The sequence below is a fragment of the Lontra canadensis genome, unplaced genomic scaffold (assembly GCF_010015895.1).
Source record: "Lontra canadensis isolate GAN:19392208 unplaced genomic scaffold, GSC_riverotter_1.0 scaffold113, whole genome shotgun sequence".
NCBI classification, from domain to species: Eukaryota; Metazoa; Chordata; class Mammalia; order Carnivora; family Mustelidae; genus Lontra; species Lontra canadensis.
The window spans coordinates 3,734,916-3,751,173 of record NW_022631107.1 but is presented as its reverse complement, the minus strand read 5'-3'; the positions used below and the strand labels follow the sequence as shown (position 1 = coordinate 3,751,173).

The window sequence follows — 16,258 nt, the reverse complement described above, 5'->3', positions numbered from 1 at the left end:
TCATCTTGAACAACAAAATACTATTCAAGAGGTGACGACAACATTCTGCATCTTGCAGTCTCCATACTTCTATTTTTATTCGTTTCCCAGAGAATGGGGAATGCAGAGAGCTATTTAGACGTTCTAGAACAGAAAGTAAGTTACAGCAATCGAATGCTTCGTACAGTTTGTCTGGAAGTGACTTGTAAATTTAAGTATCTAGTTATACCCAAAGGAAGTATGTACCAAAGGATAAATTTAATTTGGGTTCACAATGTCTTGTTTAAAATCCTCAGGACCCTACGTGTTTCTCAAATTAAAACACCAGCATCTTATAGTCAAATACACTAAGATTTCAGCAGTGAGAGGCATGAATATTCACACTAGCATGATAAATAAATTCATGTCCGTTCTGGTTAAGTTTAGATTTTGAAATTATGTGTAGGCAATTCTGGCCCTGTAATAAAATCAGTATCAGATATATAAGCAAAAAAAGTTTTATACCCATGATCCTAGATAAACAGGCAGAAGAGGTTCTTTCCTCTGTTGAAGAAAGAAAATGGCCATCAGGGCAAACACATAAGGTGGCAAGCCTCCTTCTTCAGGGCGATCTATACTGCAAAGCTACAAATAAGAGAAAAAAGGATAAGCATTCTTTTGTACCAGTCTATGATTTATATAATTTGGTCTAAAACCCAAAACACCACAGTGACAAAAAATAAAACTTCCTGAAACTTTTGGAGCAACCACATGTTGTGATGTTGAGGGGCAACTTCCATTTCAAATTTTTAATCTAATTTTTCTTTTTTTTTTGACACCAGCGGCAAATCCACTCGACTTGGTTAACACACTTGTTAGTGAAATCAAAATGATGGTTCAATCCTAAGTGCAAGCCAACTGGCTCTGCTCAGTTTAATGGTCCCCTCATCTGAACCTATTGCCTTAAAAATTCATGCTTTGCTCAGAAAGGTGACTGGGAAGAGAATGTAGGCAAACTCATTAGCACCAATAGGAATAACCATTTAAAAAGCACAGACTACTCAGTGACGAAGCGGGAAGCAGCTTTCAAAGGATGGCATGTTGTAATTACCAATTCACCCGGTTAAGACTGGTGTAATCCTTGGCTTATCCTGAACCACAGCAATAGGCACTATACATTGTTACTGCTATATCTTTTCTTTCTTTTTTTTTTTTTTAAGATTTTATTTATTTGTCAGAGAGAAAGAGAGAGAGAACGCATTAAAATGCTCAGGCAGGGGGAGTGGCAGGCAGAGAGAGAAGCAGGTTCCCCACTGAGCAAGGATTCCGATGCAGGCTTGATCCCAGAACCCTGGGATCATGACCTGAGCCAAAGGCAAACGCTTAACCCACTGAGCCACCTAGGTGTCCCTGTTACTGCCAAATCTTAATCAGTAAAGCTCTAGCTTTTCTCTATAAAGTACCTACACAGAATCTCAATTTTATAATCATCATGGGGCCTTCAATTTTAAGGAAATACTAAAAGCTCTAATAAATATCGAAATATCACACTTAAAACATTATAGAAATGTAAGCATGAGCAGAGAATGGCTTCAATTTTTTGGAGTTTCTGCGTACATGATTATAAATGGTATCACTCAAACCTTTCTGTGCCTAAGAATCGTGTTGAGAAACTAGTCAGAATGTAAATTCTTGGGTCATATTCTATATTTGACCCACAAATCTGATTTTTAATAAGCACTATAAGTCATTTTGATCTTTTCAGCAATGTTACAGTGAAATAGACACACTAAATTTTCCTTTCTGCAGACATTAAAATTTCTGTTCCAATGCTCAGATGCTTACTCTCTTCATGTCTATAAATATGCATCCAAACGTTTCAGATTAACCAGGCAAAAATCAAAGCAGACTGTTTATGCATACATAGAAAGTGCTCACACATTTAAAGAACTCAAACCTACCTTTGCCCAGTGCCGAAAGGCAATCACCAAAGGAATCAGCTTCGATTCAAGTTTTCCAAGGGCAGTTAAATGGTTTGTTGTCAAACAAGCATTTTCATTTCCTGCACTCACTTTACAAAGAAGACCACTGGGGGTAGGGGGAAAGAAAAAGAAAGATAAAAAGCATTACACAGGTATCAGGTATTATTTACACTGACAATAACTAATTTGCACTGATAACAAATATCTTCAAAATGAAAATTAAAAACTCACAAAATCTTTATGGGTCATTTAGGTCACTGCATTAAGAAAAAGACAGGGCAGCTATTCTCTGAGTGAACTTTATTTTTCAGAACTAAAACTCTGTATTTTCATACATTAAAACTATTTCTGGGGGGAAATAAAAATCAGGAAAATATAGTAAAATGGTTCAAATGGGAGTAGGAATTCATCTTTGTAAAAGAGTGTTTTCCCAAGAGTTGGGGGAATCTGCCTAATGAAGAATCATTACAGCCTACAAACCACCCATGTACTGTGGTGATGGTAATGCTTCCAGATGGAGGAAGAGACACATGGGGGAAGTCACGCTAATTGTTATTCAGCACTGCTAAAAATGCTGCTAAAAAGGATGACAAAGTAAGGTGGCTACAGAAAGTAGCCCATCGATAAAGTTGTTTTTTACTCAAATGAAATGGGTCAAAATACCTCCTTCCTCTGCTGTTGCCTTTCAAATAATTTTATTCTTTTTAAAATAAAACACCTTCTCCTCTTGCATCAAATGCCAACATATAGAAAGAATGCTAATAGTGAGCCTGTGAAATTAACTACATAAGGAGCTTGTTATTCTAGAAATTGGACATTAAGATATAATAAAGTACACGTGCTCCTGGCAAGTTTCTATTTAATATATAAACAGCTTAAAGAAACGGAGACCTTTGCTTTTCTCTGCACACCACCACTGGCACCCTAGCATGGAAGTCTGCATCAACATCAATAAAAGAGTCTGAGGAAAGAAGAAAAAATATTAAGTAGGTTAATTAAACCTCTGTTTAAAAGCAGAACTAGATGAAGTACAAGTTGTGACTTAATCCGTTTGGCCTTCTGAAAGAGGATTACGAAATAAAGCTCTGAGATGACTTGAAAAGGGAAACAGTATTATGTATAATAGCCAAGTAATCACTTTAATTTAAAACCCTTATTTTGTAAGACTCACATTTGATTAGAGCTGACTCATTATTGAATCAGAATATTTAAGTGTTGTTATGTGGATAAGATAATTAGAAATGTGGATAGGATATATTCAAAAACAAAACTGCTGCAAAAGCTATCTGGGCTCAAAATACACACTGACTGAAGTAAGAAGAAATGTTTCAATGTTTCATCCAACCCAAACAAGAAGGACAGGAAAGACTAATTCATGGGATGAGACAGTTTAATGAGTCATCAAGTCCTAAGCCAGACATTACTTTGGACACTGATAACCCTAACCAGGAGCAAGTATTTGGGTTGGGTCACACCTATTTATCATCTGTGAGGTATTAATTTAAATCACAGAATAGTTTTCTGTTTGGATATTAACCACAGAAATAATTAAAAGATGCATGACTTCCTATTCTCAACGTTTGACAAATAAGATATATTCAAATTATGACAAAAGAAAGAAAATTTAGAGCAAAACGTGTAAAGAATTTGGCCTTACCACTGTTCTTTAAACATTCTTGAACAAGTAAGAGAACATCTGGCTGAGACATCTAGGAAACAATTCAATGAATACATTACTAATCCATACGTAGGAAACAAATCAATGAATACAATAATCCATAAGTACTGTTGTTTCACTGAGATAATGCACAGTCATTGGAAGTTATCCAAACTCCTTTCCAAATTAGAAAGCACGCTGCTACCCCAGTAAATTAATTAATCATTATGCTACGTGTACACATCAGTCAGAGACAGAGACGAACGCCAAATGAGGGCAAGTGATCTGTGGCACAGTCAACTCCTGCATAATGAATTCCTGACATAATCAGCCTCTCCGCAAACCTCCAAGACGTGAGACTGTTCACTTCGCTGATCCCTATAAGATTACTTCAACAGATTGCTTGCTGGTCTCCACTTCAGCCTTGCCCTCTCCAGTCCTTGCTCCACGTAGGAATCACAACCACTTAACGTCATAAATCAGACCTAGTCCTCCCCCTCCTTAAAACTCTCAATAGCTTCCTACTGCCCTTCGGTCACAGTGAAACTCTTTACCAAGGCCCACAGATGCTGCATGTTGGGCCCTCCGTCCTAACATTACGGATGCTTCTTTCTCTTAGTCCTTCCACCATGGCTTCCGTTCCACCTTCCGTTCAGCTCCCTGACTAGGCTAAGCTCTGTAGGGATTTAGGGTGCTTGCACACACTGCTCTCTCTGCCTGAAACACTCACCCTTTGACTTCCTTATTCCTTTTCATTGTTTTGAGCCTAGAGTCAAAGCCATTGCTTCAAAGGGGACTTCATGATGGCTGGATCTACACATCTCCTGTTCTTTTCTGTCACAGGACCTTGTTTCCCAACATAGCTCTCATTCTAATTAATCATATATATGTAATTACTTATTTCCTCCACTAGGCAGGAGTTCCACGAGGGAGGAATCCTAACTGTTTTGTTCTCTGGGATCTAGGACAGTGCCTGGCATACAACACGGACTCAGTGAGTATTTGCTAAATGCTATGCTGGTAAATTACTTTGATTGAATTTTAATTCAAGTTTAAATTTAATTCAATTTTGACTGAAGGTTAAAAGATGAGTAAAATCTATTGGTCAGCTGACCATGTAGCTGTAGCAGTCAGGGATGGCAATGAATGAGAAGCTGTATGACAGAACATCTGAGGATGGTGCTCAGGAATCTTCTTCATTATTTTTAACTAACAAACCAGGTAAATGGGCATAAACCATCTGCAAACTGGCCTGGAGAACCAGCAGTGGATAAACAGATGATCTATTAGAGTGCCTTCCAGATTCAAAATTCTGACTCATATCTTTTTCAATCACATCTGAACCAGAAATCCGGGCTAGGTGTGAGTCTTCAAAAGCCCAATTATTTTAACAAAGTAGGTGTAGAGAAGTAGCAACTTAGGAGCGAATGGAGTTTTCAGGTCACAAATGTTGCCACATCCACACTGTTTAAAATCTGAAATTCTTCTCTGACATTGGAAAGTTGACTTTACCAAGATAATTTAATCTTCTCAAGTTAACAGAACCTAAAAAGCCCCATTAGAGTTACATAGTTAGAAAACCAGCATTTGAAGTATACATGAAAGATCTATAAAGAAGTACAGAAATCTGTACAGTATTAAAAGAAATGCGCTAAAATTGAAGGTTGGCAGAAGAGCATGGAACTGGAAGTTTTAGGGGGGAAAGCTGCCACTTATATTATCTTCAAGTATCTAAATATACTCTTATATAGCTCACATTTGAAAAAAAAGAATTTCCAGACCATTCTGTGAAAATTTCAACATTTTATTTTGTACTTACAATGGCTGGAAATTGAATGTCGATATTTACATCTGAATTTTTGAAACCCAATCTGCTACAGGATGACCCATATAATCTCAGAGAACAATCTGAAAAAAAAAAAAAAAAAGTGAGTCATATATAAGGTGAAATTTCTCAGAATTCATAACAAAACACTGCTGTTTAAGACATGGAACCATCAATTAAGACTATGCATGAATGTAAGACAGTATTCAAATCTGGTATAAATAAACAGGAACAGCTGGCTCTTTGCTTGTATTCATTTTGTTTTATGTAACCGGGGAAGGCTGTATTATCTGCAGTTTAGGTTAACAGCTACTCTTTTATGCCAATTGTAAAACATGTTTAAAAAATTCTAACTTATTTTATATTTTGTGCAGAAAATATTATTTGCCAGGATTTTTACAATCTGAAAGTCAAAAACAATGCTTAACTTTGTCTCATATTTATAAACCTGATAGTATACTCAAGAGTTAGTACAAACATTTAATCTTTTAGAAAACACACACACACAGGTATAATTTACTGTAAAGATTATGTTTCAACAGAATACTCATAAAAATCAGCATAAAGTTACTTTTCAGTATAATTATGAACAAAAAGACCCTTAATACAGTATGTTCTCTTAGGAAAAACTTTTGAAAAATAATTATAAAATCACTGATATAACTTAAAATGTTAGGCAACAAGCAATTCACTCTTAAAAGGATTTTAAGACAGGTGTGTGTGTGTGTGTGTGTGTGTGTGTGTGTGTGTGTGTTTGCTGCCTATATTTATTTATGGCATTTTTCCCCAATGTTTAACATTACTGTGCCAAAAAATCATCTCCTTTCCACCAGGGGTTTTTGTGGGGTTTTCTAGGTTTGTTAAGTCAAGTGGTTTCTTTGAGTTTTAACAGTTTTCCATGACAAAGTACATCAAATTTTATAATGGAAATCTACAGCAAAAATCATTGACATTACAAATCCCTTTCTTGGAACTTGTCTATAACACAAAGGATGAGATACAGATATAATGAAATGAACAGATCCTTGCCCTTTATTTTTATGAAGGTATACACAAGTATGAATGATAGGCCCTCTGAATGCTTTTTCAATAGAACGAACGGTTCTATGGGGGATGTGGTGATAACCTCTGAATAGTGATTCCAATCCTAACTGTGGGTTAGAATCACTTGTGGAGCTTTCTAAAAAATAGTTTTCTGTGGCTCCACAGACATAGCCTGGAAAATTTAATCAACAGTACACAAAATCTATTACAAAATAGGTTCAGAGCTCAGTTTAGATGTTGCAATTCTTTTAAAAAGTGGTTAAACAGAACCTTTTTGGGACACAGATAACCTGAGAATGACTCAAATATACTTTTATTTTAACTCAAAATGTTGCGTCAATTTGAATAGGTAGGAAGGTAAACAGGTAGATACACAAGAGTCCCACAGTGCCCCCATAATCTGGAGCATTTAACTTAAAGTACATGTGTACAAGAAAATTCATAATGAAGACAGGTTTAATGACAGTGCACATAAAAGTCTTTGTTACCTTGGGGGAAAGCCAGAAGAAACAAAAACAAACAAAAATTAAGAGCTTCAGGACATGGTAACTCAGTTTCTATTAGATGAAAATTACTATGGGTTGGAAAAATGCATGAGGCACTTTTACGTAGCTAAATAGAAAAACAAATCTAGAAAATACCTGGTAACTTGTGTTGGAACACATTTCCCATGATACGTTTAATTTCTAGTCTCTGTTCCAAGTTCTCATTGTGTAAGCCAAACTCCTGTACCACTTTGTCAATGGCAATACCAATTGCATTAATCTGGGAGGGTGTAGGCGGGGGTAACGTAGTGAGCAACTCTTCCTCTTGTTTCTCCTTTTAAGATCAATATTGAGATTAAAAATGACTCACACAGTTTTTTACCTTCTACCATTCACTGAGATAACACCCTGTAGAATATTCTGGAATATTTTTCTTAGCTCTCCCTCTCACCTTAGCTGTGTTAGTCTTCAGTTCATCAAACACATATACTTCTTTATGCACATAAAGTGATAATAGAAGGCAGGCAAAAATAAGGAAAAAGTGCAGGGAAAAAAACATTAAAAGCAGCAATGACAAATTATTTGCTTTATTATTACGGGCATAAGGGCATATACCAAGGTCTATCAATGACTTTACTCATCCTGATACTGTTCTTAATGAAATTCACAAGACTGCCCAGCAAAACGTATCTCACCAATGTATTTTGTCTAAAATAAATTCAGTAACATATATAAGTAGTGAAGTTATTAATATCATACCCTTAAAGACAGAAAATCACAAAGATGACAAGTAAAAACAGCTAACAAATAAACATTTGTTTGGGTTACATTAAACTTACCTTAATGTTTTTCTTGTGCCTCTTCTCTTTGATGTGCTTATGGGCAAATGCAATGGATTCAATTAAAACATCACAAAGTTTGCAGGTGTACTTAGCTGTAGGGTAGTTTCTTGGTCGCTATAATTTGGAGAGATTTAGAGATATATATATATATATATATATATATACAGTATCTTCCAAAACAGAGGCAAACAAAAGTTAGCCAGAAATGATTTCCCCATCACTTTAAAAACTGCTAATACATTATTGTCACTCTTAACCACTATCCTAATGGCCATTTTTTGGAAGTGATTCAATTAAATCAAAATGAGTATCACTTTTAACTCACAGTGCTTAAATGCTAATAACTGTAGTAGGATGCCTAACTCATCAAAGCATACGTTCCATTTACTAGCACAGCTTAAACCAAGACAAGGACTTTAAGTAACAAATACAAGACATTACCCTTTTTAGCCTGTCAATGAAGTCTCTTTTTAATCGCTCCTCTGCCTGCTGTAAGCCCAGGAGCTCCTTCGTTGAAAGCACAGACTCGTCAATTACCGGGCCTTCCAAGTCTCCGTCCTGCTCATTTTCCTCATTTCTAGTCCTACGTGGCTTCCGAGGTCTGGACCTCTGCTTCTTGTTTTCTTAAGTTAGGGGGAAAATATTATTGGTAATCTTGAGTAATACCACTCTGACAAAAAAGCAGACCGTACATATTTATTCATACATATTTATTAACTAAATAATGTGGTTATCTGAACGACATCTGAACACAGCAAAAGGAAAGCTCTTCCATGGATAAAATGTGTGAATACTCATTGGCCACCTCATCTAGATACACCAACCCATAGAAATCCTCTTTCGGAAACACTGGAAAAGAATTCGCTTCAACCATACAATGTGATTTTATCATTTCTTCCAAGTATACTCCTGAACATATTCAGCAATAGTAAAAATTGTCCTCTGAAGGTAAGTATACTTGTAATTCTAATACACCTAATACGTTATGATATACAATATAAATGTATCAAATAAATTCTGGTATACCTGTTATTCTACTGAAAACTATCCACATTTGCTTTCATTTGTTTTGTAAACAACCTCAACAGAGCAAAGACTGACAATATGATCTCCAAAGAACTCAGAAATTAACTATATTCTCACGTGGAATGAAAATCCATCATTTAGTTGTAAATTCAGTTTTCATGTAATTGGGCCCTCTCCCCACATGGATATAAGCAGTTCAAGCCAAAATTTTATTTACAGAGGACAACTAGTTCCCATCTTATCTTTACTTTCATTTTAGCTTCTTTGGACAGCCTGTACAATAAGCACATTTCAAAGAAAAAAAGGCTGTTAGTTGAAATAAAAGTTTTCTACAAGTATAGACTAATTCACTTAAACTCTGCTGTTAGTTCTACAATCTTTGTAACTAATAAGTCAATCTGTTGCTTTTTTAAAATTTACAACTTTTCTACCTGTGGAACTGAAGATGACTATGGGATTAGTCTATTAAAAAATTGTTTTAAATAGCTCTGATAACCTCTATCAAGCTCTGAAAATTTATCAGTATTACATACAATTAAAATAAAACTCATTTCCCCAATTAAAATTGTGATAAATGTTTTGAATAATGTTTAAATGGCTGGTCAAAAATTACTCTTTCAAAATATAAAGCTACTGAAAAGCCCTGCAATGAGGCAATTCCTATGTCAAGTTTTCAGTGGAACGCATTTCTTGTACAGCAGTTACAATAAACCAGTTGTCTGAAAAAACTTGTGAGTCAGAAATGGGAAATATAGGATCTCTAATTTGCAAAAAGCTGTTGCCAATAACTCTAAAGGAAAAGTAGCAAGCACTGTGCTCAAAGTACCATAAGATGACTATACAATGAAATTCCATAAATAGCTTCTCAAAGTGGCAATTGAAAGAAATTAAAGTATTAGGACAAACAGTTTCTTTTTTTTTTTAAAGCCATCAAAAGGGGCCAAACAAATAAAATACTACAAGGTAAGTAGTCATTTGCGGAGAAAAACCAGTCTACTTTTAATACTTGCTTTTTAACGCTCCTCTACTCCCAATTAAATTATCACCATCTTTTAAGGACTATGCTCTCCATCTGCATCAACTTCTGAGATAAGCACTTCTTTTAACTTAGAGGTGTGTCTGTTCTCATTTAATTTGTGTATCTTCCAAGCTCTACTCTAAATAATTATATCTGATTTCAGTGTTCACAAGTTTCCTACTTTGACAAACACTCATTAGAGATTTACACAAATATGTGCAATACCATTAGCAAAGTCCATATCAGAGGCACCTGGGTGGCTCAGTCAGTTAAATGTCTGCCATTGGCTCAGGTCGTGATCCCCGGGTTGTGGGATCCAGTCCCTCATCAGGCTCCCTGCTCAGTGGGGAGCCTGCTTCTCCCTCTCCTTCTGCCATTCCCTGTTTGTGCACCTGCTCTATCTCCTGTCAAATAAATAAATAAAATCTTAAAAAAAAAATACAGATGAATCCCTACTTAAAAAAAAAACAACAAAGAAAAAAGTCCATATTAGTTATACTACAGTAATTGATATGGCACCAGATCCCATTTTTAACTCCTCCTCTCGAATCACAAAGGCTTTTCATGTAACTATATTTGCTGTCATCTTCTGGGATGACAACTTCCCTTCAAAGAGCACGATTAACTCCTTTTTTCCTTTTAAAGATTTTAATTTAAGTAATCTCTACATCAAATGTGGGGCTCAAAGTCACAACCCCAATATCAAGGGTTGCATGCTCCAACTGAGCCAGCCAGGTGCCCCACTCCTTATTGTCTTTATACAGAGAAGGGATGGCTGCAGAAATTCTGTTTGATGACGATGACGACGGCAGCTGTCATTATGGAGTATTTTTTATGCGACAGATGCAATGCAAGTACTTGATGTGCACTGCCTTGTTTCATCCCCGTAGTGATCCTGTCATAGATGCTGATACTGCTCCCATCATCCAGATGGGGAAAATGCTAGCCCAAGAAAATAACTTACTCGGGGACTAATGACTAAGTGAAAGTAATGGGATTTAAAATAAAGATTAAACCATGGATGGAATTCTGACATTCAGCCTTTTATCTAACAATATAAGAACTGGAAAGAAATTACTGAAATCCCCCCTTGTATCCATTCACATCTAGAGTAGACCATAACTGACAAGACAGCATCACCTTCCGAACTGAGATTCACAGGACTGCATGGTAAAAACGGTCAAATAAAGTCTCATGGAAGGGAATCTTGAAAGACAAAACTGGATATTGCTAAAAAGTTCCCACAATTACATAGAGGAAGACTGCCGGGCTCTTGCAGGTGTCTTGTAACATGAATTCTCTGTATACAGTATTCCAAGTCTCCCGTATTTTATTTGCATATGGCCCATGATACCATTCACAAAGGACATGTGTATATGAGTAGATATTTTCCAGCTAAGATCACTAATGGCATTGTCCCAAATACATTAAATTGGCAATCTAGGATATTTGAGGGATGAAGTACAGGGTGGTAACACAGAACTGGAAAATAGAAAAGTGTTAAAAAACAAAGCAACTCTAAGATAATTTTCACTGGCTTCTCACATCATTTAATGAGACCCTTCCTTAAGAGAGAATTCTGATTCAAGGAAAATTTCAGTCCCTTTAATGAGATCCTTTTTGGGATCCTGAGTGCAGTGCAAGGTTTATACTTCAAATTGAATTTCTCTCTACAGTAAGTTATTTTATACCAAAGCTTAGTATTTCCCTTATGAATGTTCAAGGTCTAGAAGCTCAACAGTTCTTCATCTCGCAGTTGGGAAAGCACATACGTATTTTTCATTTACAGAGAACATAGGGGTTTGGGCACTGTCTTCAATTAAAAGGACAGTAAAAATGTATGTACTTCCTGTTCAAAAACCACTTAAAGGTAACTTTCTTAGCTGCTTTTCAGACTAAACAAGAATACATACACAAGAAGTTTTTAGTCTGTTAATAGTCTCTATTAATGTCTATCTCGTTGCAAACTTTTATTCTATAAATCTTTATTTTTCTAATGCTACTCGAGACCAACTTTTTCCTGTAAAAGACTATTGGTAACTGCGTTAAGATGTCCATGTCCTACCTGGACACAATAATATAGAAATACTTAAATATATGAAGACTTTAAAAAAGATAAACACCAATCAAAAGCCGAGAAATTATCAGTGTTCGGTTTCCCTCTGTCAGATTCAAGGTCTAGTGAGGCTGAGTTAACGGCCAAAGCAGCACAGCACTCAATTTCAGTTCCACTTCCTCAGCCACTACCCCAGTAAATAAATTTAACCTCGCCAGACCACAGCAGCCTGCTTTTTTGAAAAGTTGTGACTGTACCCTGATGTATCACAACAGAGCACTAGATCAGACAATTCTTTCCATTTCTTTCTAGCTTAAAGATTCATGCATCCAAGCTTTTTCTCTCCTGGGATTCCTTTATAACACCTCATTCTATTTCTACTATACAAGGCATATTCTCTTGCTTTTCCTACCTTAAGAAATCTAAAACGGCACCTCTTCTCTCATTTAAGACTATCTTAAGACTCCCTAAAGATAACAAATGACATTTTCTGTTAAGTATTCCAAATGTCCAGATCACAAATTCAAATGCCTTACCAGTAACATGCATAAATGTAACTGGCCGCTGTGAGATAACACGTAAGAAAAGAAAAGGGCTTCTGAATACCGAGGAGAGGGCCAACATTGCCTAGATTCATTTAAATTAAAAAAAAAAACAAACCAAAAAACTTTAAAATGCTGGCCAATTTGCCACCCATTCCATATGGTCACTAAAAAAAGGCTTACGGCCCGGCAACTGGGTGGCTCAGTTAGGAGTCTGCCTTTGGCTCAGGTCATGATCCCAGGACTCTGGGATGAAGTCCTGCATAGAGCTTCTTGCTCAGCGGGGAGCCTACTTCTGTCTCTCCCTCTCTGTCTTTGTGTGCTCAGGCATGCTCTCTCTTTCTCACTCTCACTCTCTCAATAAATAAAATCTTTTTTAAAAAAGGCCTACAGCCAATATATTTAAAAGCCCATTTTCCCAAGCATAATTTACATTTTCAGACTAAATACTGTTACTTTTTCCTTCAGATTTATTAGTTTCTTTCATTTCAGTAACTACTGTCCATTAGCTAATTTTCCTGTTTATAAAAATCACTGCTACATGGACAAAATCTATTCACCTTTTAGAAAAACTTATACTCACTTTGAGGCAATTATTATCAAACACAGAGGGCACTTAGAAATGGGTTTTGGTGTTACAGAAACTAAAAGGCAAAACTTTCATCTGTATTTCCTGACTTCCAAAACTTAATGTGTTCCAGCCTATTTGCCATGGTCACTTTTGAGAGGAAAAAAAAAAAAAAATCGTGGACTACCCCCCTGTGGAGATCGATACTCCATCCAAAAGACAGATAACCCTCTGTGATAGGAAATACATACAGTCTATATTGCGTACTTAAACTGAATATGATTTTTTTTAGCTTTATATTCTGTCATTTATATTATGGACGCATTCGCTATTGAAATACAAAATTACAATACATAATTTTAGAAAACACATATACACCACTCAGAAAATATGATATAGTCCCCAGGGCGATAGAGTAAAAGGCACCAATGGGAAATATGTTTACTGAAGTAAAATGGGCCTCACAGCCAAGTGAACTTTTGAAGGGATCAGTACATGCAATGTTTTTAAGTTGACCAAATAGCATGATTACAATTTTTAAAGTATTCACATTAAATAAGCAGGAACTATGAAAAATCAGAACTACATTGCTGAAAATAATAAACATCATTTGGATGAAAAAGACATTGCGACTTTGGAGTTGTAACTTGACAAGTTGGAACACATTACCAGGGCTTCCCGCTTCCATTTCTGACATGGCTTCTAGGCTTGTCAAGTCTTTGTGAAGTAGTCGTCTGACAGTTCTGCAGCCTCTTGTGTCCTGCCACCTATATCCATCCTCACTTTCTTGAAAGGAGTCTTTTCTTGGTCGGTTTGTAACAGGAATTCTAGGTCCAGGTTTATATTCCCTCCGACTGTCTGAATTACCAGCAAGTTCATCAGAGAGCCACCTCTTACTCTGATCTTTGTGGTTGTCATTTATCCAAGCAGGTTGACTGTAAATTGGGTTTTTAAATGCATAGGGATTGCTGGAAACAGCATACGGTCCTTTTCTGGGGGTACTCCCATAGTTCCCTGGTGTTATTTTTTTTTTTGGAAGGCCTTTTTCCATTTTACTGCTATGGCCTTTAGCATAATCATCCATTATCAAATAATCTTGCTGGGGGTGACCCCTTCTGAAATCCTCATCATCTATAGTCCCTCGGTCCTTAGCACGTTTCACAAAATACGGTTTTGCTGCATCTCCCATGGTCTTTGACTTCAATTTTCTTACCCCGCACCTGAAAGAAGGCATTTTGGGAATCATCAAACTGTAACAAGATATTGAAATACAACACATTTATTGCACAGATGCTCAAAAGCCTATACAAACTCTTGTTTTCCTAATTTCCATCTCATTCTAATAATCAGCGCATCACACTGAAAGTTGGGAGGCTTGAATCCTGTAATATTCTTCACGAAAATTAGTACTTACTATTTAACATGAAGATTATATATGTGACTAAGGGAAGCTCCCTACAGTCTCGAAAACTGGAGTATTAAAAAATGTTACTCATATCAAGTTGGGTGGCTTCACCAATAAAACAAAAGTTCTCCAGAAAACAAAACAAAACCCTCATTCCCAAACCTCTGTTGTTAGAAAACTCCGGAAACGGACTTAAAAAAAAAAAAAAAAGTTGGCAATTACTTTTAAGTGTTATACAAAGTAACCGAAACTTTCTGTGAACGTAGCTCATCTCCACTTTCCTGTCCCTTCTCCGTCCTTTAGGGAAGGGCATCGGCTCCCCATCGCCACCACTATCCATAATCGGGGGCTTCGATTGCTTGGCCTGGGGAGGGGCTCGCTCCCCACCAAGGCTTCCCTCGTCAAGGGGGCTAGATTTCAGATTAAGAGACAACTCCAGCTAACCTCCCCAGCCTTCATTCTCTAACCCCAAACAAGTTTGGTTTTGTCACGGACAGTTCTCCCTCTTCGACCCCGTTTGATCGCCCCACCCCGATCTGCCTCAGTTTACACCCTTCGGGGCAGGAGGCAGAGGAAGGGGAGGCGTCCTCGCACTCCTGGCCACGAAGCCACCTCGGGGACCAGGAAGCAGGAAGTGACCTGCCTCCTCGATGGGGTTCCGGGGTCCCCCCGTCCGTCCAGGGGGCCGGGGCCGAGTGCCTCCACCCAAGTCCCTGCTTCTCCGGCGCCGGCAGGGTCTGACACAAAGTGAAGATGCGGACTCGAATCCGAGGAGCTCAGTCCCCGCCGGCCTGAGGGCTCCCAGGTCCTCGCAACTGGGGCGAGGAGGCCGGCGGGGGATGGAGCCAACGTTTCTCTCCGGCCGGGCCCGCCCTCTACTCCGGAGACCAAGGAACCCACCGGAGACCCACCCGGGAGGCTGGTCTGGGAGGGACGCGGGGAGAAGGCTCCCCGGAGCACTCACCACCTCCGCCGCGGTCCCCCGCCTCTTCCTGTCCCGGCCGGGCTCCCTCTCCGTGTTTTCCTTCGGCCCCACTTCCGGCGCTCAGCGCTGTCTCATTGTGCGCTGTTCGGAGCCGGCGGTGCCCCCACCCGAGCGCTCCGCCGCTCACGCCGGAAACGCGCGCCGCGCCCGGAGGCGCCCGCCGCCCAGCCCCGCCCAGCCCCGCCCCCGCCCCGCCCCCGTCCCGCCCGCTTCCGCCGCGGCCGTAAGGCGCGCGCTCCAGGGCTCCGGACCAGGGCCAGGCAGCAGTATTCTAGCTCCGTCCCTCCTCTTCTCGCCCGGGCCGGCTTCACCCGGGCCGCAGGTCTCTCGAGGCCTTGAAAGCACCGCGGAAGCGCGGGGAGCAGGCCTCTGGTTCTCCGCGGGAGGCGCGGGGCTCGCTCGGCTCGGACGCCCGGCGGCTCGGCTTTGCCCCTGGATGCTCTCGTTTGCGTCCAGGGCGAGTGCAGCCTGACGCTGAGGCCTCGTGGCGCTCTTGCTGTTTTTCTGACAAGTCCGAGTGATAGAAGGACTCAGGGAGGTCTTAATTGCCGACGTTTAGAAATGTCAGTGTCTAATAATCCGTCGTTCACCCAGATCTCAGTGTGGTCAGGAGAGATGCTCCGCTTTTTTCTTAGGTTGTCTACGGATTGGTTTTACTTAACGAAACAAAACCTTGTATTCAAGAATGTGTGTAATCACAAAGATGATCTGGGAGTCATGGTCGAGTTTTTGAACGAAGAAGACACGCCTGGAACTCGCGAACAAATAACTCGGCGTTCCCTATCTTTTCTTCTTTTGACCTTCTTTGCTGTCCGTCATGTTCTAAATGCTTTGAAACGAATAAAATCAGAGAGCGTTGAAAAAG

At 38.8% G+C, this 16,258-nt stretch overlaps 1 protein-coding gene across 9 annotated transcripts in view; it reads right to left on the bottom strand.

Annotated features, from left to right (window-relative positions):
• TUT7 (terminal uridylyl transferase 7) overlaps window positions 1-15,475 on the bottom strand; it is a 59,154-nt gene extending 43,679 nt beyond the window's left edge. For 5 of the 9 annotated variants that reach the window (XR_004380634.1, XR_004380635.1, XM_032840459.1 and 2 more), the window contains exons 1-10: window positions 15,373-15,475; window positions 13,673-14,223; window positions 8,235-8,416; window positions 7,791-7,907; window positions 7,108-7,285; window positions 5,417-5,505; window positions 3,598-3,649; window positions 2,832-2,901; window positions 1,920-2,046; window positions 484-603 (exon numbers count right to left, since the gene is read on the bottom strand). Coding sequence is in view for 7 of the 9 variants with exons in the window: in XM_032840459.1 (XP_032696350.1) it covers window positions 484-603; window positions 1,920-2,046; window positions 2,832-2,901; window positions 3,598-3,649; window positions 5,417-5,505; window positions 7,108-7,285; window positions 7,791-7,907; window positions 8,235-8,416; window positions 13,673-14,192 (1,455 nt within the window). In the remaining 2 variants the exon portion in view is untranslated. Of the gene's footprint in view, window positions 1-483; window positions 604-1,919; window positions 2,047-2,831; window positions 2,902-3,597; window positions 3,650-5,416; window positions 5,506-7,107; window positions 7,286-7,790; window positions 7,908-8,234; window positions 8,417-13,672; window positions 14,224-14,417; window positions 14,498-15,308 lie in introns of those variants that run through there. The other 4 variants (XM_032840461.1, XM_032840460.1, XM_032840462.1 and 1 more) reach the window with 4 other exon arrangements.
• Window positions 15,476-16,258: the final 783 nt, after the last annotated feature.